Here is a 24,530-nt window from a genome sequence, read left to right on the forward strand (position 1 = left end):
TCAGATTCTGTTATCTCTGCTCTACTGCAAGCCAGAAAGCCTGTCACACAGAGAATTTATTATAAGATTTGGAAAGCTTACTTTCTATGGTGTTCTTCTAGAGGTTTCTCCTGGAAATCTTTTAGAATCCTTAGACTTCTTTAGTTCCTTCAGTATGGACTGGATAATGGTTTATTGGCTAGTTCTTTAAAGGTTCCGATTTCGGCATTATCTGTTTTTTTTCACAAGTAGCTGACCTGATCAAACTTTTGTTCAAGCCTTGGCGAGAATTCGCCCTGTTATTAGGCCCATTTCTTCCCCTAGGAATTTGAATCTGGTTCTTTCTGTTCTGCAAGGTCCCCCCTTTGAACCCTATGCATTCTCTGGACCTAAAGTTATTATCATGGAAGGTTCTCTTTCTTCTAGCCATTTTTTCCGCTTGAAGTGTTTGAGTTTTCAACTTTGTCTTCTGATCCCCCTTTTTGATTTTTTTTATCAGTATAAATTGGTCTCTGGAATAAATATGATTATCTCCTGAAGGTAGTGTCTTCAGAAAATATTAATCAGGAGATTGTTGTTCCTTCTCTGTGCCCAAATCCTTCTAACTCAAAGGAAAGCCTTCTACACAATTTAGATGTAGTCAGAGCCTTAAAATTGTATCTTCAGGCTACTAAAGATTTTAGCCAGACTTTTAGCTAGTTTGACTAATTTTCAGGTCCCACAACGGGTCAAAAGGCTACAGCGGTGAATTTGGCATCATGACTTTTAAGCAGACTATTAGTAAGGCTTACTTGGTTGCAGGAAAAACTGCCTCTAAAAAGAGTAACTGCACATTCTACTAGGTCTGTATCTACTACTTGGGTCTTCAAAAATGACGCCTTCTTGGAACAGATTTGCAAGGCAGCAACTTGGTCTTCTCTCCATACCTTTTTTAAATTATACCAATTTGATATTTATGCTTCTTCCGAAGCTGTTTTTGGCAGGAAAGTCCTTCAGGCCGCAGTTTCCGGCAAAAAGGAACTGCCATAATTTTTTACCATCAGTCCTTAACATGGACTCTCAGCTCGGATATTGTATCCCACATGTTATGGACACCTATGAACTCTCATCCTCTTACAAAAGAAAACAGAATTTATACTTACCGATAAATAATAATGATGAGAGTTCATAGGACCTGCCTGGGTTTTTTTTTTTTTTTTTTTACTATATGGGTGACAGTTCTTATTTGCACCTCTTTACCCTGCTTTCTGTCTCCCTCCTAGGCTCAGTGATACGTAAATAAAGTGGGGAGAGGAGGTGGGAGGGATTAAAGGTCTTGTGAGGGATCCTGACCTCCTCCTCGTGGCAGGAAATATGTCCCACATGTTATGGACACCTAAGGACTCTCATCATCCTGAAAGAAAGAAATTTATCGGTAAGTGTAAATTCAGTTTTTTTCCAACCGTACCACTGAACTAAATGTAGTTTTACCCAGCGCCTCAGTGCGCTACATTTAGTCCAATGGTGCATTTGGATGATCTGTTGAAAAAAAACAAAAACACAGCAGAGCAGAAGAGGACGGCGAGGATGGTAATATCAGTAAAGTTTGGGGGGATTAAAGTGATGGTAAATCTGAGCGTTTAATGTTTAGGATTTACTATCACTAAAAATAAAGTTGAGTTTAAGAAATCAATTATTTAAAAAAAGAGTGCTAAACTCACCCTGACTGTGCCGCTGCACCTCTCTAAACTCAGTGGCTCCGGCCACCCACAGCACAGCACTCTCCTTAAATGACGTTTGCACCTCTAATAGCTGTGCGTGTCATCTTACAGAGTTCTGTATGACTGACCCTCTAATTAGTTTTAATTTGAAATTATAATGATGGATGCTAATTAAGGGTTATTGCTGAATGGTGATCTGCGTACCACAGGTTATTTATAGAAATGCTTCATGATCTCTGTATCACAGTTTAGAACTTGTTTCACAAATATGTACAACCCTGATTATAAATGTCCTTGTTGCTGTCATTTTTGTGTGTCATTCTCTCAATAAAAAGAATTTAAAAAAAATATAAACAGATATAAAGTGATTTATAATGTATTCTTACCTAAAACAAATCCCTCATTACTATTAAGATGCTAATATTTGCAAGCTTAAAAAAAACAAAAGAAAACATAATGAAGTGATGAACCATAATAACCATAACAACATGTCTATACAATGTATTGAAGGAAACATTATTTATGAAATATTTAGATATCACATAAATAAAGTAAACCTATATATCAGTATACAAAGCTTTCTGCTGAAAAATATGTATATTGGTTTAATGTTTAAATAGCTCTATGGGTTGTCATGGTCACCAGTACCTGTACAACTAAATATCTGATATCAATGGATATCTAAATATTGCACAATAAATATTTCCTTTGATGCGTTTGTTACTTCCGGTAGTCGCAGCATCACTTCTGGTATGGGTTTGGTCTTTTTGAGTATGCAAAGATAGGTTTTAACACAACTGTTAGGTGTAACAAAGTATTTGTTTTGGGTAAGAATACACTATAAACATCTGTATATATGTTTGTATTGCCATATTTGAGAGTTTGTATGTATGTGTGTGTGTGTATATATATGTATATGTGTGTGTGTGTGTGTGTATATATATATATATATATATATATATATATATATATATATATATATATATTCTACATATATGTAACATAATATCACTTTCACAGCTCACATTATTAAGAGAGAGACATCAAGATGAGTTGGGTCGAATTTCTGAAGATCTGCAAGATGAGCTTGGAGTCCGCTCCACTATGGACAAGAAGTTAGCAGAGCTCCGGGCTGAGGTATCTGGGAAGGAATGTAAGCCAGCATTAAAAATTTTACGACAAACTCTTTATTTAATGTTCCTAGTAGAACAACATTTATAGACTACCACAAATAGCTGTAATTTTTTGAAGAGCCCAACTCAGTGTCTCTCAGATGATAGGTATTAGGTTAAATTCTCTGTTGGTGCTCTTTATATTATATTGTCCATGTTTGTCCGTTTCCAGATGGAGGGTCTACAGGCTGAGAATGCAGAAGAGTGGGGACGCCGTGAGCGTCTGGAGACTGAAAAGTTGAGTTTAGAACGTGACAACAAAAAGTTGAGGCTTCAGATCCAAGATTTAGAAGAGATTCTTACTCGGAAGAGACGGCAGACAGCCAATGCACTTGATACAGATCTGAGGTCAATCCAGGCTGAACTTTTTGAGAAAAATAAGGTAAAAATCAGATGAACCAAACATCTGAGTGATCAAATTGATGATCGCTACACAGAATATAAAACTGTATGTGTGTTTGTGTTTATTCTTTGGTAATCCATTTGGTGAATTGTTGATTTCAAAGAGAATTTTTTTTTCTAAAACTGCCAAGTGCATTTTCTCTAATATTTTCAATAACAGCATATGAAGTAGGATAATATTTAAAGCATCAGGTTAGTAATAAGCCACTGTTTGAAGAAAGACAGACTTCAGGAGACAACCTCATACTTCCGTCCATTTCCATCTCCTTAGAGATTTTGAAATTACTGCATGGAGACTGCTTTCCACCCTTCTGTTTCTGTGACTACTGGATATACTTTAGCTCTGACCTCCTTCTGTTCTGTTTATGTAAATTGCAAACATCCTGCCAGACGCAGAGTTTTCAACATACCTTTCACAGATATGTTAAGCTCTGCAATATGGTTTGGACTGTTCATATACACTATATGCAAGGATGGGGTGAGGAATCCACAGCTGACACACTTCACAAGCTTTCTGGTTCCCAAAGTGTGCACCCCTCTTCCACTCCTATAACAGTAAATACAGAGTACTGACTTCTCCTAAGTACTCTTTTATGGGACAGTTTGGTCTCCAAAGTCTTTGCAGGTCTACAACATACTGACATTCACTTTACCATTACTGGTAAATACACTGAAGACTACACTTTACTTTTACTGCCACCAGAAGAAGCTCTGTCTAATTGCTCACTTCTTATACAAATGTATCTCTGTTGTGCAACAGATATTACAATCCTCTCTCTTTCCCTTGAGGTGCTGTACGTCACATTTTCATTAGCTGTCAGAAGCTGTTCCTTACCGTGGAGCGATTCATTCATGAGTTCTGTTCAAAGCTTCTTCACAAAGCTTCCCTTCGCCCTGCAGGTTTTCTATGCAGTTACCTTCTCTGGCAGTGAAAGCACAAAAGCAGACCATTAAGGCAAGCGCTTTCCATTTATTTCTGTAGCATTTATCCAAAACATTTTCTAAAATATATATTTCTTTCATAAGGAATCATTATGCCTGGGATTCACTTCCCTGCCATTAGGAAGAGGCAATTTTCCCCAAGCTGTTATGAGCACTTTATCCCTGCCACTTCACCTTGTGTCAGTTTAAACTTTGCCTCCCAGGAGGTTTTTGAAGAATTGAGGTGCTCTTCAGATTTGATTTGAGAGGGGTTCTTAACTGAGTTAAATCCTGAATTTCCCCCTGAGAAAGCTGCTACTGAGAGACTGGATTATGGAGTAGTGGCACAATTACTCTCAGTGAGGGAGTTAGTCACCGGCCTGCCACGGGTGTCGCATGGACAGGTCCAAAGAACTGAGATAAGGGGCAGTCTAATAAGCCTTAGATAGAAGGTAATCACAGAGGTAAAAAGTGTATTAATTTAACAGTGTTGGTTATGCAAAACTGGGGAAAGGGTAATAAAGGGATTATCTATCTTTTTAAACAATAACAATTTTCAAGTAGACTGCCTTTAAATCCTCTGCTGTATTGTGCTCAGCACTGGATGGGCTATATATTGGAAGCAGTCCTTTCTAAGGCTGGTATTCTCAGTGGACTGGGTGCCTTTCAGGTAAGACTGTTCCAACATTTGCACTCATGTTATCATCTAGATGTTTTATGAGGATCTATGGTCTTTTTCCTGTGAGTTTACACCAAATTTTATTTTTATTATTCTTTATTTATTTCAACTAATTCACCTGGGACATTCATCTCAATGCAACCTTATTCCCACTGTTATACACACACACAAAAATAGGCTTGAACTGTTTGACAATGTGAGGGGGAGTCTCTTTGTGTATTTTATGTTTTGTGTACTAAATTAGCACAACAGTTAGCAACTGGGCTATTTCTTTTTTGAAATTTCTCAACTGCTCCTTTGTTGCTGAGTGCAACTGCCATTTTTCAAATGTCTTATTACTGAAGGGTAAGATATTTTAATAAAAGGGACATAATACTCATATGCTAAATCACTTGAAACTGATGCAGTATAACTGTAAAAAGCTGACAGGAAAATATCACCTGAGCATCTCTATGTAAAAAAGGAATTTATTTTATTAAGTTCTGTGTAAAAAGTTATACTCAGCTGCTCCCAGCTGCAGATAAAAAAAATAAAGAAATGAACAGCAGCCAATCAGCATCAGCAGTGCTGAGGTCATGAACTCTTTTACTGTGATCTCATGAAATTTGACTTAACTCTCATGAGATTTAATTGTAAACTTCCCTAATCTGAATAGGGAAATAATATGAGAGTGCACGAGGCTCATCCTTTCAGCTGTCCCAGGACAGACATACTAATATGCTGCTTAGAAATCCTTTACAATGGGATGTGGCTACTGAGGTAAAATATCTTTCTTTTTTACATATAGATGTTCAGGTGATATTTTCTAGTCAGCTTTTTACAGCTATGCTGCATCACTTTCAAGTGTTTAAACATTTGGGTATTATGGCCCTTTAAGTATTATGCTGGACTAGATTTTTATGCAGTGCTTTATTATTATTTACTATTCTTATACAAATAGGTTTTCCCTTTAATATTTATTTCCTTCTTAATATGAGGAGAGTCCACGGCTTCATTCCTTACTTGTGGGAATTCAGAACCTGGCCACCAGGAGGAGGCAAAGACACCCAAGCCAAAGGCTTAAATACCTCCCCCACTTCCCTCATATCCCATTCTTTGCCTTTCGTCACAGAAAGTTGGCAGAGAAGTGTCAGAAGATACGGAGTAGTTCCTTATGGAGGGTATCTACCCTTCGGAATGGGACTGGAGTTTTAAGTAGTCTTGTCAGCCTCTCAGTGAGAGCATTGACGAAAGTTAAGTTCTGGAAATGCAGGGAGAGTCTTTCTGCGAACCAATCCAGACTCGTATTAACAGCTCCTAAGCAATCAGTATTGACGAGTTTCACTGCCTGCTTCCATCACTCAAGTCCATGTCATGAGCGATGCTACAAGACTGTCAAACTTTATAGGCTGTTTTTCTGTTCCACGGCATAGATTCCGGTAAGATCGTTTCATTTTTTTATACACATATGATAACACAAGACGACAGGGTCACAGTGTGGCTCCTTTTATCTTTATGGAATCAAGGGTTAATATCTCCGGAAGGGAATTATTGAACAGGGGGGATTAATTGCATAAATTGTTTTGTTATGTTTATGCTGCGACATGTGTGAGATGAGGCTCAGGCAGATGTGGAACGTACAGGTTTTACTTTGGTTTTCGGATAAGCTGCACAGCCTTATAGGCTTGGCGCGCTTTTTCCTATAGCAGGGGCGGTCCTGCATGGCGCACCACGTAACCGGGTGTGGTCACACTGATTTCCTTGTTCCTGACCGTGCGTTTAAGGAGACAAAGCGGTTTCTCTGTTTGGCCTGGGTCATAGGAGGTAGTGAGTGCCCCAGCCATTGGGGATATAAAGGTGCCATTTTATATTGTTTTCTATAGTCCGTTTTATAGGCACAAGCTATGGAGGACTCTGATACGTTAGAGGGTACTCCCTCTTTACCTAAATCTAATGCCTGTCTATATTCTGAGAAGGCCACGGTATATCCGCCTGCTCAATTATGTTCCACATGCCTTGATAAGGTAATCATGTCAAGAAAAGTCAATATGTTTAGTACCATTGAGCCTTCCACCTCTAAGGAGTCTCCGTCTCGTGAGGTGCGCACCCTACAGTCATCTCCTATTACACATGCAGCTTCCTGATCCTCCATCTGGAGGGGCCCTTTTACCTCCAGAATTTACTGAACAGTTAGACGGCAGTGTCTGAAGCTTTTAGTGCTTTACCTCACCCTGCTAAGCGCAAGCGAAAGGTCAAATATTGTTATCCTTCCCAGGGATCATCTGCTAGCTTATTGGAGTTACCTGATACTAGATTATCAGTTGACGAAGACTCCTCTGATACTTCAGAGGATGCTCTTTCTGGGTCGGAATCTGCTGCCTCTAAGCCTCCAGCTGCGGAGGATCCAGATTTTAGATTTAGTATTGAACATTTACGGTTTTTGCTAAAGGAATTTTTCGCTACTTTAGAGGTTCCGGAGCCTAAATTGCCAGAGAAACCTTGTATTCCTAAGTTAGATAAGGTCTATGCGGACAGGGTTGTACCACAGACTTTCCCGGTTCCCGTAAAGGTGGTGAACATTATTAAGAATGAATGGGAAAGACTTGGTTCGTCATTTTCTCCTTCTTCCTTTGAAAAATTATTCCTAATTCCGGGCAATTGGAGTTGTGGGGCTCCATCTCCAAAAACTCTTTGACTTTGAGGTTTCTGTGAAATTTGTGTATATCAAGTTTCAGGTCCAATTCGGTGAGGTTGTTGCATGGAACAAAATATACACTTTATTCAGTCCATTCACACTTTTGCAGCTTCACTTTCCTTTATTAAATAGCTGCTGATTACTAAGTTATGACACCATACATATTTGGGTTAAATAACCATGGTTTTGGTGAAATGTGTATATTTTGTTTGATTCAGCGAAACCGGAAGTGACTTCAGTTTTAACATCCGGTTTGCCGTAAGTATGGAATGCATAGATGCATTCCACAGCACTCCATGGCACACATTTTTGAGAGGGGGGTATGTGTTTGTTTAGCACTGTTTTACAAACTATATATTGGGATATTTTCTTGTGTTTTATTCACTTTGATCTGATGAAAGAGACGGTTGGGTTTAGTACCCCTTTATATCTATTATAAGAACAAACTCAGCACACCTGCAAAAAATACAACAAGATTTTATTGTGGAATATCTAAATACAATTCTAAAACCTGAATCCCACCCTTTCAGCCCATCCACTCATACAAAGCACATTCATTCACGGAACAAACAGATTCAACTCAGGCGTCCCTGGAAGAATCAAAAATAAACTCTCACAAAAAACACTGCTATAGTGTATTAAAGAATATCTCCTAAAAAGTTCATTTGTAGATGAACAGTCCCGTAAACATATTGAACTTCCAAACTTGTATCCAAATGATTAATCTTTGATGTAAGTTAACAGACAAAGTTGCTATGAAAATTTCTTTTTACAATTAGAAACATATCCTCTTAAACGTGAGGTTAAATAAGCATTTCCACAGGCTTTGATAATAATGTTTCTTTTAGCAAATCAAAAAAAAAAAAGAAAAAATCAAAAGGCCGTTAGTTCCTTCAGCATAAGTGTAACAGTCAATTTGTATTCACTCTCAACATACTCCAAGGCTATTACAAAGTTCCCCTTTTTTTTTAACCACTCATGCGGTAGGGTTATATTCAGCCTGAGTATCGGTGTGTGGCAATTCTAACAGTTGATGTCACAACCTATGCGTAACATGTGCAGCGTCTCCCAGCAGTATTATGTTAGTATATTAGAGCGTCTCTAATGCAGTGGAAGCTGTAAGTTAAGTCGGCATATGTATCACCAATCATCGGTGTAAGCTGGTATAACGTCTGGATTAATATGGAAGCTGGCCAGTTAAAACATGCATGTTAATTAACTTTTATGATACTTGCGATTCCATGTCCTCTCGAACAGATAGGAGTGCCCCGACTTTAATCCACTCGTGCGGACGGGAAAACAAACACCACCTGTTAGGATTTTATCTCATTGTGGAACAACGGCTCTGTCGATAATTCTTTGTCTTTGGCATCAGAAGTCCTTGTATCGGGAAGCAGTTCAGTGAGCAGTCTTTACACTCCGACGCGCGTTTCGGGACTCCGCCCTTTTTCAAGGAGTACCTTTATATCTATGTTTCCTCTCTTTTGTTAATACAGATATTTGGGAACCCTTTCCTAAGGTAAATGCAGCTATTTCCACTTTGGCCAAGCGTACCATTAATCCTTTGGAGAATAGTTCCTCTTTTAAGAATCCTTTAGATAGAAACATTTTTCATAGGAAATCCTTTCAGCTTGTAGGTTTTATGTTTAAACCTGCAGTCAGTGTAGCCCTGTGTCTTCCCTGCCACTGCTGTTTGGTGTGATAATCTCTCAGAACTTATTTCTGGGGAAACCTCTCTGGATGAGATTCAGGATCGCATTAATTTCCTGAGAACAGAAAATTCCTTTATTTGTGATGCAGCAGTGGAAATGATTTGCTTTATTGATAAGAATGCTGCATTAGCTGTTTTAGCTAGACGAGCTTTGTGGCTTAAGTCTTGGTCTGCTAATATGATTTCTAAGCTCAGACTGCTTTCTCTCCCCTTCCAGGGTAAATCTCTGTTTGGGCCTTGACTGGATGCTATTATTGCCACAGTCACTTGGGGTAAGGGAGCTCTACTGCCACAGGATAAAAAAAATCTAAAGGTAATCTTAGATCTCCAGGGCAATTTTGTATATTTTGGCAAACTAAGACTCAGAAAAATTCCCCCATTACCCAGAGTTCTGGTTACTCCAAATCCTCCTGGAAGTCTTAACACTTCTTGGTCCAGAAACAAATCTACCAAGAAGTCTACCCCAGCTCCCAAGACTGTATGAAGGTGCAGCCCCCTACCAGATCAGATGGGAGAGATCTGTTCAGGATCCTGGGTATTGCAAATCATTTCCCAGGGGTATCAAATAAGCTTTTGTTCCAGGCCTCTTTGGGGAAGATTCTTTCTGTCTTCAGTTCCTTTAAAGGTCCAAGCTTTCTTAACTTGTGTGAGAGATCTGGAATTAATGGGAGCGATCAACTCCAAAATTAAACAAGGGGTTTTATTCAAATCTCTTATTGGTACCAAAGAAAGAAAGTACTTTTCTACCTGTTTTGGATCTTAAAATATTTAACAAATTCCTGAAAGTTTCTACTTTCAAACTGGAGACAATTTGCAATTTTCTACCTTTTAGTGCAGGTGGGTCAGTTTATGTCTACCATAGGCTTAAAAGATGCTTATTTGCATATTCTTATCCACAGGGATCATGTCAAGTTCCTGAGATTTGGTCCCATTTGCTCTGCCTATAGCTCTCAGAGTGTTTACAAAAGTATTGGGAGCTCTGTTGTCTGTAGTTTGAACTCAAGTAATTTCATTATTTCCTTACTTGGAGCACATTTTGGTCTAGGCTCCTTCCTATTATCTGTCTGTCTCTTACATTTAGATGGTTCTTCATGGGCTTCACTGTCACTATTGGAAAATAAATCTTCCAAAAAGCTCATTAACTTCTCAGACCCATGTGTCTTTTCTGGGTTTTATAATAGATTTCTTGACTATGCTTTTGTCTCTGACAAATCGGGGCAGACTGAAGCTGTAACAGGCCTTTGCCCTTCTGCAGCTAAACCCTCTCCCTCACGCTGCTCAGTGCATGGAAGTTGTGGATCTCATGGTGGCTGTTTCAGATGCAGCTCCATTTGTCAAGATTTCATCTTCAGGCCCTCCAATTGCAGACGTAGCATCAATTGAATGGGGACCATGAGGATCTGTCTCAAATGATTCTATTGAATCACAAAACAAGACAGTCTTGTTTTGCACCCTGACTTGGTGCAAAACTCACCAGTACTTGGTTCCCCGAGGATAAAAACCTATTTTCTTTGACTAGTGTGGGTAGTATTTTTTTTCTTGGAGAATGCAGACAGTTTGGTTTCCTCAGGAGACAAGGTTATCAATAATTATTCTGCAAGTGCAATCTTCAGGGCTTTACAGAGTTGGCCTAGCCTCAGACACAAATAAAATCTATTCTGAGGTTCCTGTCAGACAACACCACGGCTGTGGCTTATGTTAATCATCAGGGAGGAACTAGCAGTTCCTTTAGAGATGTGGGAAGTGATCTGCGTCATCAGTTGGGCAAAGCGCCAACTTGCAGGATTGCTGCCATCCACTTTCCAGATGTGGCAAATTAATAATAACGGATACTTGTATAGCGCACAAGCTCGGACTTAACCGACTTGTGGCGCTGATAACAGGTGTTATTATTACCCAACTCAATGGTACTCATTTTACCGACCTCGGAAGGATGAAAGGCTGAGTGGACCTCTCCGGGATCAAATCTGCAACCCTCGGGTTGCCACAGATCTCTGTCCGGCCTGCTGCCTGGGAGGCAAACTTTCTCAGTCGCCTGTCTCTTCACCCAGGGCAATCGGGAAGTTTTGGAGTAAATTGTGAAATGTTGGGGCTGCCAGGGATAGATGATTTTTTTTTTTTTTGCAAAATAGTTCAGTGGCACACATGACGAAAAATAAAATCAAGACTTGATTTCCACATTAAAAAGGCATATACGTCACTGGGGGGGGGTCCAATGTGAAAAAGTCTCCACCGCTGTACTATTTTGCATTCTGTGACTATCGCTTGTTCCATCGCACAGTATAGTACATCGCTACAAGAAGGTCAGATTTCCAATTATTCTCTTCCGGTTTCTAGCATACGATCAATGTGGGCATCTGTAGCAGTAGTGTTGTGTCATAGATCTCATGGCCTCTCATTTGAATCACAAACTGCCTCAGTATTAAACCAGGTTTCCTCATCTTCTTGGCTATATGTATAACAAGTAGGAGGGATTTAAAGCCCTTGTGTGTTGGGGTTTCTTTTGCCTCCTCTTAGTGGTCAGGAAGAGAATATTCCCAACGTAAGCATTAAAGGGACATTATACACACATTTTTTCTTTGCATAAATATTTCTCCTGTTAAGTGTAGTCAGTCCACGGGTCATCATTACTTATGGGATATTAACTCCTCCCCAACAGGAAGTGCAAGAGGATCACCCAAGCAGAGCTGCTATATAGCTCCTCCCCTCTACGTCACACCCAGTCATTCTCTTGCACCCAACTAATAGATAGGATGTGTGAGAGGACTGTGGTGATTATATTTAGTTTTTATATCTTCAATCAAAAGTTTGTTATTTTAAACAGCACCGGAGTGTGTTGTTTCTTCTCAGGTAGAATTTGAAGAAGAATCTACCTGAGTTTTTGTATGATCTTAGCGGACGTAACTAAGATTCATTTTGCTGTTCTCGGCCATTCTGAGGAGTGAGGTAAACTTCAGATCAGGGGACAGCGGGCAGGTTCACCTGCAAAGAGGTATGTTGCAGTATATTATTTTCTGAGGAATGGAATTGACTGAGAAAATACTGCCAATACCGATATAATGTAAGTTCAGCCTTAAATGCAGTAGTAGCAACTGGTATCAGGCTGTTATGTATATATGTTTACACTTCAGTATTCTGGGGAATGGCACTTCACTGGGACAATACTGTATGCATATAACTTTTAGCCTAACTTGCAGTGGGAACGACTAGCAGCAGGCTTTTTAATGACATTTCATATTATTAGATTTTAAACGTTTGCTGGCATGTTAAATCGTTTAATTATCTGAGGTACTTGGGGAAAAATTGTTTTTGGGCACTATTTTCCACATGGCTGTCGTTTATTTTAAATTTAAAACAGTTTCACTGAACTTCCCTCACTGTTGTGTGTGAGGGGGAGGGGCCTATTTTGGCGCTTTTGCTACGCATTAGAAATTCAGTCACAAGTCTGTTTCTCTCCCTGCATGATCCGGAACGTCTCTACAGAGCTCAGGGGTCTTCAAAACTTATTTTGAGGGAGGTAATCACTCACAGCAGACCTGTGAGATTGTGCTTTGACTGTGATAAAAAACGTTTATATTTTAAATTTTATACATTTTTTTCTGTTATTAAGGGTTAGTCATCCATTGCTAATGGGTGCAATCCTTTGCTAAATTTATGCTTTTTACCGGGAAAAATTTGGTTTTTATAACTACTCCGGTTCATTGTTATTCAACTGTCATAGTTTTTTCTGTGCTTCTTAAAGGCACAGTACGTTTTACATATTACTTGTAAATTTAGTTGAAAGGTATTTCCAAGCTTGCTAGTCTAATTGCTAGTTTGTTAAACATGTCTGACTCAGAGGAATATCTCTGTGCTATATGTGCAAAAGCCAAGGTGGAGCCCAATAGAAAGTTATGTACTAATTGCATTGATGCTACTTTAAATAAAAGTCAATCTGTACATGTTGAACATCATTCACCAGACAACGAGGGGGAAGTTATGCCGACTAACTTGCCTCACGTGTCAGTACCTGCATCTCCCGCTCGGGAGGTGCGTGATATTGTAACGCCAAGTACATCAGGGCGGCCATTACAAATCACCCTACAGGACATGGCTAATGTTATGACTGAAGTTTTGTCTAAATTGCCAGAACTTAGAGGTAAGCAAGATCACTCTGGGGTGAGAACAGAGTGCGCTGATAATACTTGGGCCATGTCAGATACTGCGTCACAATTTGCAGAACATGAGGACGGAGAGCTTCATTCTGCAGGTGACGGATCTGATCCAAATAGACTGGATTCAGACATTTCAAATTTTAAGTTTAAACTAGAAAACCTCCGTGTACTGCTAGGGGAGGTATTAGCGGCTCTGAATGATTGTAACACCGTTGCAATCCCAGAGAAATTATGTAGGCTGGATAGATACTATGCGGTACCGGCGTGTACTGACGTCTTTCCTATACCTAAGAGGCTTACAGAGATTATTACCAAGGAGTGGGATAGGCCCGGTGTACCCTTTTCCCCCCCTCCTGTATTTAGAAAAATGTTTCCAATAGACGCCACCACACGGGACTTATGGCAGACGGTCCCTAAGGTGGAGGGAGCGGTTTCTACTCTGGCTAAGCGTACCACTATCCCGGTGGAGGATAGCTGTGCTTTTTCAGATCCAATGGATAAAAAGTTAGAGGGTTACCTTAAGAAAATGTTTGTTCAACAAGGTTTTATATTGCAACCCCTTGTATGTATTGCGCCTGTCACGGCTGCGGCCGCATTTTGGTTCGAGTCTCTGGAAGAGACTTCTGACTCAGCGCCAATAGATGAGATTACACACAAGCTTAAAGCCCTTAAGCTAGCTAATTCATTTATTTCGGATGCCGTAGTACATTTAACTAAACTTACGGCTAAGAATTCCGGATTCGCCATTCAGGCACGCAGAGCACTGTGGCTAAAATCCTGGTCAGCTGATGTTACTTCTAAATCTAAATTACTTAACATACCTTTCAAGGGGCAGACCTTATTCGGGCCCGGTTTGAAAGAAATTATCGCTGATATTACAGGAGGTAAAGGCCATGCCCTGCCTCAAGACAGAGCCAAACCTAGGGCTAGACAGTCTAATTTTCGTGCCTTTCGTAACTTCAAGGCAGGAGCAGCATCAACTTCCTCTGCTCCAAAACAGGAAGGAGCTGTTACTCGCTACAGACAAGACTGGAAACCTAACCAGACCTGGAACAAGGGCAAGCAGGCCAGAAAACCTGCTGCTGCCCCTAAGACAGCATGAATTGAGGGCCCCCGATCCGGGAACGGATCTAGTGGGGGGCAGACTTTCTCTCTTTGCCCAGGCTTGGGCAAGAGATGTCCAGGATCCCTGGGCGTTAGAGATCATATCTCAGGGATATCTTCTGGACTTCAAAACCTCTCCCCCAAAAGGGAGATTTCATCTTTCAAGGTTGTCAGCAAACCAGATAAAGAAAGAGGCGTTTCTACGCTGTGTACAAGATCTTTTACTAATGGGAGTGATCCATCTGGTTCCGCGGTCAGAACACGGACAAGGGTTTTACTCAAATCTGTTTGTGGTTCCCAAGAAAGAAGGAACCTTCAGACCAATCTTGGATTTAAAGATCCTAAACAAATTCCTAAGAGTTCCATCGTTCAAAATGGAAACTATTCGGACAATCTTACCCATGATCCAAAAGGGTCAGTACATGACCACAGTGGATTTAAAGGATGCCTACCTTCACATACCGATTCACAAAGATCATTACCGGTATCTAAGGTTTGCCTTCCTAGACAGGCATTACCAGTTTGTAGCTCTTCCATTCGGGTTGGCTACGGCTCCAAGAATCTTCACAAAGGTTCTGGGCTCTCTTCTGGCGGTACTAAGACCGCGAGGAATTTCGGTGGCTCCGTACCTAGACGACATTCTGATACAAGCTTCAAGCTTTCAAACTGCCAAGTCTCATACAGAGTTAGTACTGGCATTTCTAAGGTCGCATGGGTGGAAGGTGAACGAAGAGAAGAGTTCTCTCTTACCACTCACAAGAGTTCCCTTCTTGGGGACTCTTATAGATTCTGTAGAAATGAAGATTTACCTGACAGAAGACAGGTTATCAAAGCTTCAAAATGCTTGCCGTGTCCTTCATTCCATTCAACACCCGTCAGTGGCTCAATGCATGGAGGTAATCGGCTTAATGGTAGCGGCAATGGACATAGTACCCTTTGCACGCCTGCATCTCAGACTGCTGCAATTGTGCATGCTAAGTCAGTGGAATGGGGATTACTCAGATTTGTCCCCTACTCTGAATCTGGATCAAGAGACCAGAAATTCTCTTCTATGGTGGCTTTCTCGGCCACATCTGTCCAGGGGGATGCCCTTCAGCAGGCCAGACTGGACGATTGTAACAACAGACGCCAGCCTACTAGGTTGGGGCGCTGTCTGGAATTCCCTGAAGGCTCAGGGATCATGGACTCAGGAGGAGAGTCTCCTTCCAATAAACATTCTGGAATTGAGAGCAGTTCTCAATGCCCTTCTGGCTTGGCCTCAGTTAACAACTCGGAGGTTCATCAGGTTTCAGTCGGACAACATCACAACTGTAGCTTACATCAACCATCAAGGAGGGACAAGAAGCTCCCTAGCGATGATGGAAGTATCAAAGATAATTCGCTGGGCAGAGTCTCACTCTTGCCACCTGTCAGCGATCCACATTCCGGGAGTGGAGAACTGGGAGGCGGATTTCCTAAGTCGTCAGACTTTTCATCCGGGGGAGTGGGAACTTCATCCGGAGGTCTTTGCCCAAATACTTTGACGTTGGGGCAAACCAGATATAGATCTCATGGCGTCTCGCCAGAACGCCAAGCTTCCTTGTTACGGGTCCAGGTCCAGGGACCCGGGAGCGGTCCTGGTAGATGCTTTGACAGCACCTTGGACCTTCGGGATGGCTTACGTGTTTCCACCCTTCCCGATGCTTCCTCGATTGATTGCCAGGATCAAACAGGAGAGAGCATCGGTGATTCTAATAGCGCCTGCATGGCCACGCAGGACCTGGTATGCAGATCTAGTGGACATGTCATACTGTCCACCTTGGTCTCTGCCTCTGAGACAGGACCTTCTGATTCAGGGTCCTTTCAAACATCAAAATCTAATTTCTCTGAAGCTGACTGCTTGGAAATTGAACGCTTGATTTTATCAAAGCGTGGATTTTCGGAGTCAGTAATTGATACCTTAATACAGGCTAGGAAACCTGTTACCAGAAAGATTTACCATAAAATATGGCGTAAATACTTACATTGGTGCGAATCCAAGAGTTACTCATGGAGTAAGGTTAGGATTCCTAGGATATTGTCTTTTCTACAAGAAGGTTTAGAAAAGGGTTTATCTGCTAGTTCCTTAAAGGGACAGATCTCAGCTCTGTCCATTCTTTTACACAAACGTCTGTCAGAAGTTCCAGACGTTCAGGCTTTTTGTCAGGCTTTGGCCAGGATTAAGCCTGTGTTTAAAACTGTTGCTCCACCATGGAGATTAAATTTAGTTCTTAACGTTTTACAGGGTGTTCCGTTTGAACCCCTTCATTCCATTGATATCAAATTGTTATCTTGGAAAGTTCTGTTTTTAATGGCTATTTCCTCGGCTCGAAGAGTCTCTGAGTTATCGGCCTTACATTGTGATTCTCCTTATCTGATTTTTCATTCAGACAAGGTAGTTCTGCGTACTAAACCTGGGTTCTTACCTAAGGTAGTCACTAATAGGAATATCAATCAAGAGATTGTTGTTCCATCATTGTGTCCTAACCCTTCTTCAAAGAAGGAACGACTTCTACACAATCTGGATGTAGTCCGTGCCCTGAAATTTTATTTACAGGCAACTAAAGATTTTCGCCAAACTTCTTCCCTGTTTGTCGTTTATTCTGGACAGAGGAGAGGTCAAAAAGCTTCTGCTACCTCTATCTCTTTCTGGCTTCGTAGCATAATACGTTTAGCCTATGAGACTGCTGGACAGCAGCCTCCTGAAAGAATTACAGCTCATTCTACTAGAGCTGTGGCTTCCACTTGGGCCTTTAAGAATGAGGCGTCTGTTGAACAGATTTGCAAGGCTGCAACTTGGTCTTCTCTTCATACTTTTTCCAAATTTTCCAAATTTGACACTTTTGCTTCTTCGGAGGCTGTTTTTGGGAGAAAGGTTCTTCAGGCAGTGGTTCCTTCCGTATAAAGATCCTGCCTGTCCCTCCCGTCATCCGTGTACTTTAGCTTTGGTATTGGTATCCCATAAGTAATGATGACCCGTGGACTGACTACACTTAACAGGAGAAAACATAATTTATGCTTACCTGATAAATTCCTTTCTCCTGTAGTGTAGTCAGTCCACGGCCCGCCCTGTTTTTTATGGCAGGTCTAAATTTTAAATTATACTCAGTCACCACTGCACCCTATAGTTTCTCCTTTCTCGTTTGGTTCTCGGTCGAATGACTGGGTGTGACGTAGAGGGGAGGAGCTATATAGCAGCTTTGCTTGGGTGATCCTCTTGCACTTCCTGTTGGGGAGGAGTTAATATCCCATAAGTAATGATGACCCGTGGACTGACTACACTACAGGAGAAAGGAATTTATCAGGTCAGCATAAATTATGTTTTTGTAGATGATCTATTTATATAGCCATAAAGTTTGTTTTTTTTTAAAAAAAAGTATAGTTTTGCTTATTTTTAAATAACATTGCTCTGATTTTCAGACTCCTAACCAAGCCCCAAAGTTTTATGAGAATACCGTCGGCTACCTATTCCAGCTTGCTCCTGTTTGTGTAAAGGGTCTTTTCATATGCAAAAGAAGGGGGAGGGGGGGAGTGTCTTATTTCCCACTTGCAGTGGGCTTTCCAACTACCTTTTCAACAGAGCTAAACTGAGAGCTTCTAAGTAAGTTTTTAAACAGTTTTATACTGGATTTTTATATCAGTATCTGTGCATATTATTCTTTTATAGTAGTGTCTATTACATGCAGTTATATGAAAATGAGTGTACACTGTCCCTTTAATTTATATTTTTATAACTTTACCCATACATATTTTTGTTGTTTATGTGAAGACCTTATCTTTCCACTGCAAATCTTGATGATTTTTTGCTACATTTGTACTGAAACATTAGCAACTGAATACAACTTCTCAATGTTTGATGAACATGTGACGAGACTGAATGTTTGTGCTTGCCTTTAAATCTCTTTCTTTACATTCTGATTGGCAGTGTTTGACAAGTCACATTTTGATAGTATGAAGTTTTCCTTTTCATTCACTTCCTTTTGCTTCAGATTTTCTAAATTGCATTTTGATTTTCTAAATATTAACCCTAAAGGTAGAGGAATGTGGTCTGGGGTAGCAGGGGTCTCCTGTTCAATAGTTTGTTTGAAGCTTCTACTTTTCCCCAAGTTATGCTCTGATATTACCCAAATTGTAATAAGTCGTCTCCTGCTTCCTGTATTGTCATTCCGAATAAAAAAAAAAAAAAAAAAAAGATTTAACAGTAAGTACACAATTTATTGCATGTAGCATTTATTCTAGAGAACCTGTGCAAATGGGATTTTTTTTTTCTATAGATGATGTGCTGAGAAATAGTAATACTCAGACTTACACAGATCCTAAATCAATAATTAGCTTTATTCTGCACAGGCAGAATGGAGCGCCTATAAATAGCGGTCCGTGGGAAGTCGTAAAGTCTACATTATCATTACATCATCGAACTGTAAATTCATCTTGTACATAAACCAGTCAATTAATGATAGCTCCTAGAAATAATCCTAATCAACCCTCTTGTACACCATTTTTCCAAGGACCTTTTAGATTATGTACAACATAAACCCATTATCAGATTAAGTTAATCATTGTTTCCTTAACCTATAGATTAGTGATCGCCAACTTTTTTAGAAGTAGGACCACAAATCAATATTTTGTAAGCCTTAAGATTGTATACAAATTTAAAAAGCACAAAATAACATATTTCCTAAAAATGTCCAGGTACTGCACAGTGCTAGATTTAGGTAAGTTTGTCTGTCTGCTGCTTTACGTTTCTCTTTGTGATTCGAGAGTGTGCTTAGGAGTTGTCCCCAAAGGACACGGTAGTTCTGTTTAAAGGGGCTACAAAAACTTTTGCTGCAAGCAACTTACCAACATTTGGCCACCGTGCTATAGGAGAACAATATCTATCTCCCCAGATTAAGTAATATTGGCTTCCCCCAACACAGAAGAAGCATTCTACTAGTTTTCCCTTATGTAGCAATTTTTTTTTGCGCCTCACCCCTGATTACAGTAAATTTAGGTTAAAGAGACATGAAACCCAAAATGTGTCTTTCATATTTAGATACAGCATGCATTTTAAAACAACTTTAAATGTTAAATTCTGTTATCTAATTTGCTTTATACACTCTCTGCTCCCCACCCAGTCTCCTTACTGGTGCTCAAAAGAGAATAATTTTCCCTCTGTTTTTGCTTTTCACACATTTGCATCTAATTCAGTTATAGCAGTTTTCCTTTGGCACATTCTAGTCATAGTTTTATTCTTCCATCAAAGTTTCTCACTGTTATGGTCTTCCTCTACAGTAGTGCACTGAACGTTCCAGCTTCTAGCTATACTTTTTTGTGGCAGTGACCCAGGAGGTTATTTAGACAAGTCCAGCGCATACATCACAACAGGTTCCTTATTTTACTTTATTCTTCCTCCTTGTTAAGCCTAACCATTTTTTCTATATTTTGAAAGAAAGCCATATATGAGGATATCTCTATTTTAGGTATTTTCTTGGCATAACAGGTCCTAGATAAAGTAAAGTAATTTGCCTTAAAACTACGCAAATCAAAATTACCGCTAGTTAGTTACGTTTGCACCCTTTGTGTTGCTCAGGTGCTCATGGGAAATTTTACACCCAAGCAGTTGCCCTCAAATGGACCTTTTGGCACTGCCTCTCATCCTAAATTGTCCCCAAATACATGTCCTATGTCCTCCAAATACACAGCTAGTTTTAATGAAGTCTCAAACCCTCTTAGATGTAATTGAATCCATATAATCTCTACTATACAGAATATAGTGGGTATGAGTGATCCTAGGATTTCTTTCTTCACACCTACCGTACCTTTTATCCAAAAGATCGGACCACAATCCAACAGGTTTAGACCTCTGTAGTAGAAGAGTCATTCTGCAGGCTCAGTCTACTCTCAGAGAATGTTTTTAGATTTCAGTGGAATCTTCAGACTTGGCATGTTCTGTTTTTCTGAATCATGGAAGTTTTAACTTTACTGTCCCTGGCTATGCACCTGAGCTTACAGCAGGCTGAGGAGGTGCAAGATCTCAATATCCGTGACAGAGCTTTCTTGGCAAATTTTAATAAAGAACTAGTTTTTCTTTCCATGCAGTTATCTTTGATCTTATCAAATGTTTGCCTCTCTATAACCTTAAATAAAAGCTATTTCAAAGTCTTGATATATACCTTGTGGTAGGTGCAACCGTATTGCTCTTAGCAATGCAGACCAGAATCTCCATAGAATGGTATACATCCTGTTGATGTGCTAATGAATTGCAATGCTAAAACCTTGCTTTTTTACCTTCATGCCTTATTGCTACCACTTTTGTAGCTAGAATCATTAATGTCTGAAATCTATTTCTCAGGGAGATGTCTTCCAATGATGACCTTATGAATCTCTTCATGTGCATTGCTTCAGTAGATGCATTAGATTTCTTTGCACAAACTACTGCACTTGTAGGATTGTAGAGGTTTGTGACAAAAGATCATAGGATAGTGCTTCTGAGAACAAATGTATAACTTGACAGTTTGAAAGTAAACATTCTTCTCAATAACCTTACTTTTGTTCCCCTAAAGGTTCTTTACTTTGTTGCCAGTCCTCTTTCCACCTTGAGTATTCTCTGGCATCATAGTCTCACTCAAAAGTACCCACCCTAAAAAAATATGCAGGCCAAGCCCAGAGATGCCTGATTAAGCCATTATTTCCCTGTATAAGGCCATTTTCTCCTACATTGGTGTATCCGGTCCACGGCTTCATCCTTACTTGTGGGATATTCTCAATCCCTACAGGAAGTGGCAAAGAGAGCACACAGCAGAGCTGTCCATATAGCTCCCCTCAGGCTCCGCCCCCCCAGTCATTCTCTTTGCCGCTCTAACAAGTAGCATCTCCACGGGGGTGGTAAAGAGTATGTGGTGTTATATTTGTAGTTTTATTTCTTCAATCAAGAGTTTGTTATTTAAAATAGTGCCGGTTTGTACTATTTACTCTGAGGCAGAACAGTGATGAAGATTTCTGCTGAGAGGAATATGATTTTAGCACCAGTAACTAAAATCCATTGCTGTTCCCACACAGGACTGTTGACACTATTGTGGGCTTAATCGATTGCTTATTAGCATGTTTCAGCATGCATAAGATGTTTTTTGAGACTTTTAAAACACTTATCGGGTTTAATATTGTGCCTGGCACTTAATTAGACACCTAATCTAGTCTATAAGGCCCCACCACTCTGGAAGGAAGAGAGAGGAGGCCTCATTTTCGCATCTCAATTGCGCAGTTGTTTTGGCTAGACAGTAAATGCAGCTTCACGTGGGGAGTCCAGAGACATCAGAAAGGACTTCAGAGAGGCTTATTTCTTTCATGTAATTAGCAAGAGTCCATGAGCTAGTGACGTATGGGATATACATTCCTACCAGGAGGGGCAAAGTTTCCCAAACCTCAAAATGCCTATAAATACACCCCTCACCACACCCACAAATCAGTTTTACAAACTTTGCCTCCTATGGAGGTGGTGAAGTAAGTTTGTGCTAGATTCTACGTTGATATGCGCTCCGCAGCAGGTTGGAGCCCGGTTTTCCTCTCAGCGTGCAGTGAATGTCAGAGGGATGTGAGGAGAGTATTGCCTATTTGAATTCAATGATCTCCTTCTACGGGGTCTATTTCATAGGTTCTCTGTTATCGGTCGTAGAGATTCATCTCTTACCTCCCTTTTCAGATCGACGATATACTCTTATATACCATTACCTCTGCTGATTTTCGTTTCAGTACTGGTTTGGCTTTCTACAACATGTAGATGAGTGTCCTGGGGTAAGTAAATCTTATTTTCTGTGACACTCTAAGCTATGGTTGGGCACTTTTTTATAAATATATGTATTCAAACATTTATTTGCCTTGACTCAGGATGTTCAACATTCCTTATTTCAGACGGTCAGTTTCATATTAGGGATAATGCATATGAATAAATCAATTTTTTTCTTACCTTAAAATTTGACTTTTTCCCTGTGGGCTGTTAGGCTCGCGGGGGCTGAAAATGCTTCATTTTATTGCGTCATTCTTGGCGCAGACTTTTTTGGCGCAATTTTTTTTTCTTCTGTTTCCGGCGTCATACGTGTCGCCGGAAGTTGCGTCATTTTTTACGTTCTTTTGCGCCAAAAGTGTCGGCGTTCCGGATGTGGCGTCATTTTTAGCGCCAAAAGCATTTAAACGCCAAATAATGTGGGCGTCATTTTTGGCGCTAAAAAATATGGGCGTCACTATTGTCTCCACATTATTTAAGTCTCATTATTTATTGCTTCTGGTTGCTAGAAGCTTGTTCACTGGCATTTTTTCCCATTCCTGAAACTGTCATTTAAGGAATTTGATCAATTTTGCTTTATATGTTGTTTTTTCTATTACATATTGCAAGATGTCCCACGTTGAAACTGAGTCAGAAGATACTTCTGGAAAATCGCTGCCTGGTGCTGGAGCTACCAAAGCTAAGTGTATCTACTGTAAACTTATCGTATCTGTTCCTCCAGCTGTTGTTTGTACTGTTTGTCATGACAAACTTGTTAATGCAGATATTTCCTTTAGTACTGTTACATTACCTGTTGCTGTTCCGTCAACATCTAATACTCAGAGTGTTTCTGATAACATAAGAGATTTTGTTTCTAAATCCATTAAGAAGGCTATGTCTGTTATTCCTTCTTTTTGTAAACATAAAAAATCTTTTAAAACTTCTAATTTTTCAGATGAATTTTTAAATGAACATCATCATTCTGATAATGGTTCTTCTGGTTCAGAGGATTCTGTCTCAGAGGTTGATGCTGATAAATCTTCATATTTATTTAAAATGGAATTTATTCGTTCTTTACTTAAAGAAGTCCTAATTGCATTAGAAATTGAGGATTCTGGTCCTCTTGATACTAAATCTAAACGTTTAGATAAGGTTTTTAAATCTCCTGTAGTTATTCCAGAAGTTTTTCCTGTCCCTAGTGCTATTTCTGAAGTAATTTCCAGGGAATGGAATAATTTGGGTAATTCATTTACTCCTTCTAAACGTTTTAAGCAATTATATCCTGTGCCATCTGACAGATTAGAGTTTTGGGACAAAATCCCTAAGGTTGATGGGGCTGTCTCTACTCTTGCTAAGCGTACTACTATTCCTACGGCAGATGGTACTTCCTTTAAGGATCCTTTAGATAGGAAAATTGAATCCTTTCTAAGAAAAGCTTACTTGTGTTCAGGTAATCTTCTTAGACCTGCTATATCTTTAGCGGATGTTGCTGCAGCTTCAACTTTTTGGTTAGAAGCTTTAGCGCAACAAGTAACAGATCATAATTCTCATAGCATTATTATTCTTCTTCAACATGCTAATAATTTTATTTGTGATGCCATCTTTGATATCATTAGAGTTGATGTCAGGTATATGTCTCTAGCTATTTTAGCTAGAAGAGCTTTATGGCTTAAAACTTGGAATGCTGATATGTCTTCTAAGTCTATTCTGCTTTCCCTTTCTTTCCAGGGTAATAAATTGTTTGGTTCTCAGTTGGATTCTATTATCTCAACTGTTACTGGAGGGAAAGGAACTTTTTTACCACAGGATAAAAAATCTAAAGGTAAATTTAGGTCTAATAATCGTTTTCGTTCCTTTCGTCACAACAAGGAACAAAAACCTGATCCTTCATCCTCAGGAGCGGTATCAGTTTGGAAACCATCTCCAGTCTGGAATAAATCCAAGCCTTTTAGAAAATAAAAGCCAGCTCCTAAGTCCACATGAAGGTGCGGCCCTCATTCCAGCTCAGCTGGTAGGGGGCAGATTACGTTTTTTCAAAGAAATTTGGATCAATTCCGTTCACAATCTTTGGATTCAGAACATTATTTCAGAAGGGTACAGAATTGGCTTCAAGATAAGGCCTCCTGCAAAGAGATTTTTTCTTTCCCATGTCCCAGTAAACCCAGCGAAGGCTCAAGCATTTCTGAAATGTGTTTCAGAGCTAGAGTTGGCTGGAGTAATTATGCCAGTTCCAGTTCTGGAACAGGGACTGGGGTTTTATTCAAATCTCTTCATT

At 39.9% G+C, this 24,530-nt stretch overlaps 1 protein-coding gene across 4 annotated transcripts in view; it reads left to right on the forward strand.

Annotated features, from left to right (window-relative positions):
• CCDC102A (coiled-coil domain containing 102A) overlaps positions 1–24,530 on the forward strand; it is a 365,633-nt gene that overhangs the window by 238,974 nt on the left and 102,129 nt on the right. For all 4 annotated transcript variants that reach the window (XM_053702750.1, XM_053702734.1, XM_053702742.1 and 1 more), the window contains exons 5-6: positions 2,700–2,816; positions 3,024–3,233. In XM_053702750.1, coding sequence (XP_053558725.1) covers positions 2,700–2,816; positions 3,024–3,233 — 327 coding nt within the window. The remainder of the gene's footprint in view (positions 1–2,699; positions 2,817–3,023; positions 3,234–24,530) is intronic.

This window comes from Bombina bombina, chromosome 1 (genome assembly GCF_027579735.1).
Source record: "Bombina bombina isolate aBomBom1 chromosome 1, aBomBom1.pri, whole genome shotgun sequence".
NCBI lineage: Eukaryota > Metazoa > Chordata > Amphibia > Anura > Bombinatoridae > Bombina > Bombina bombina.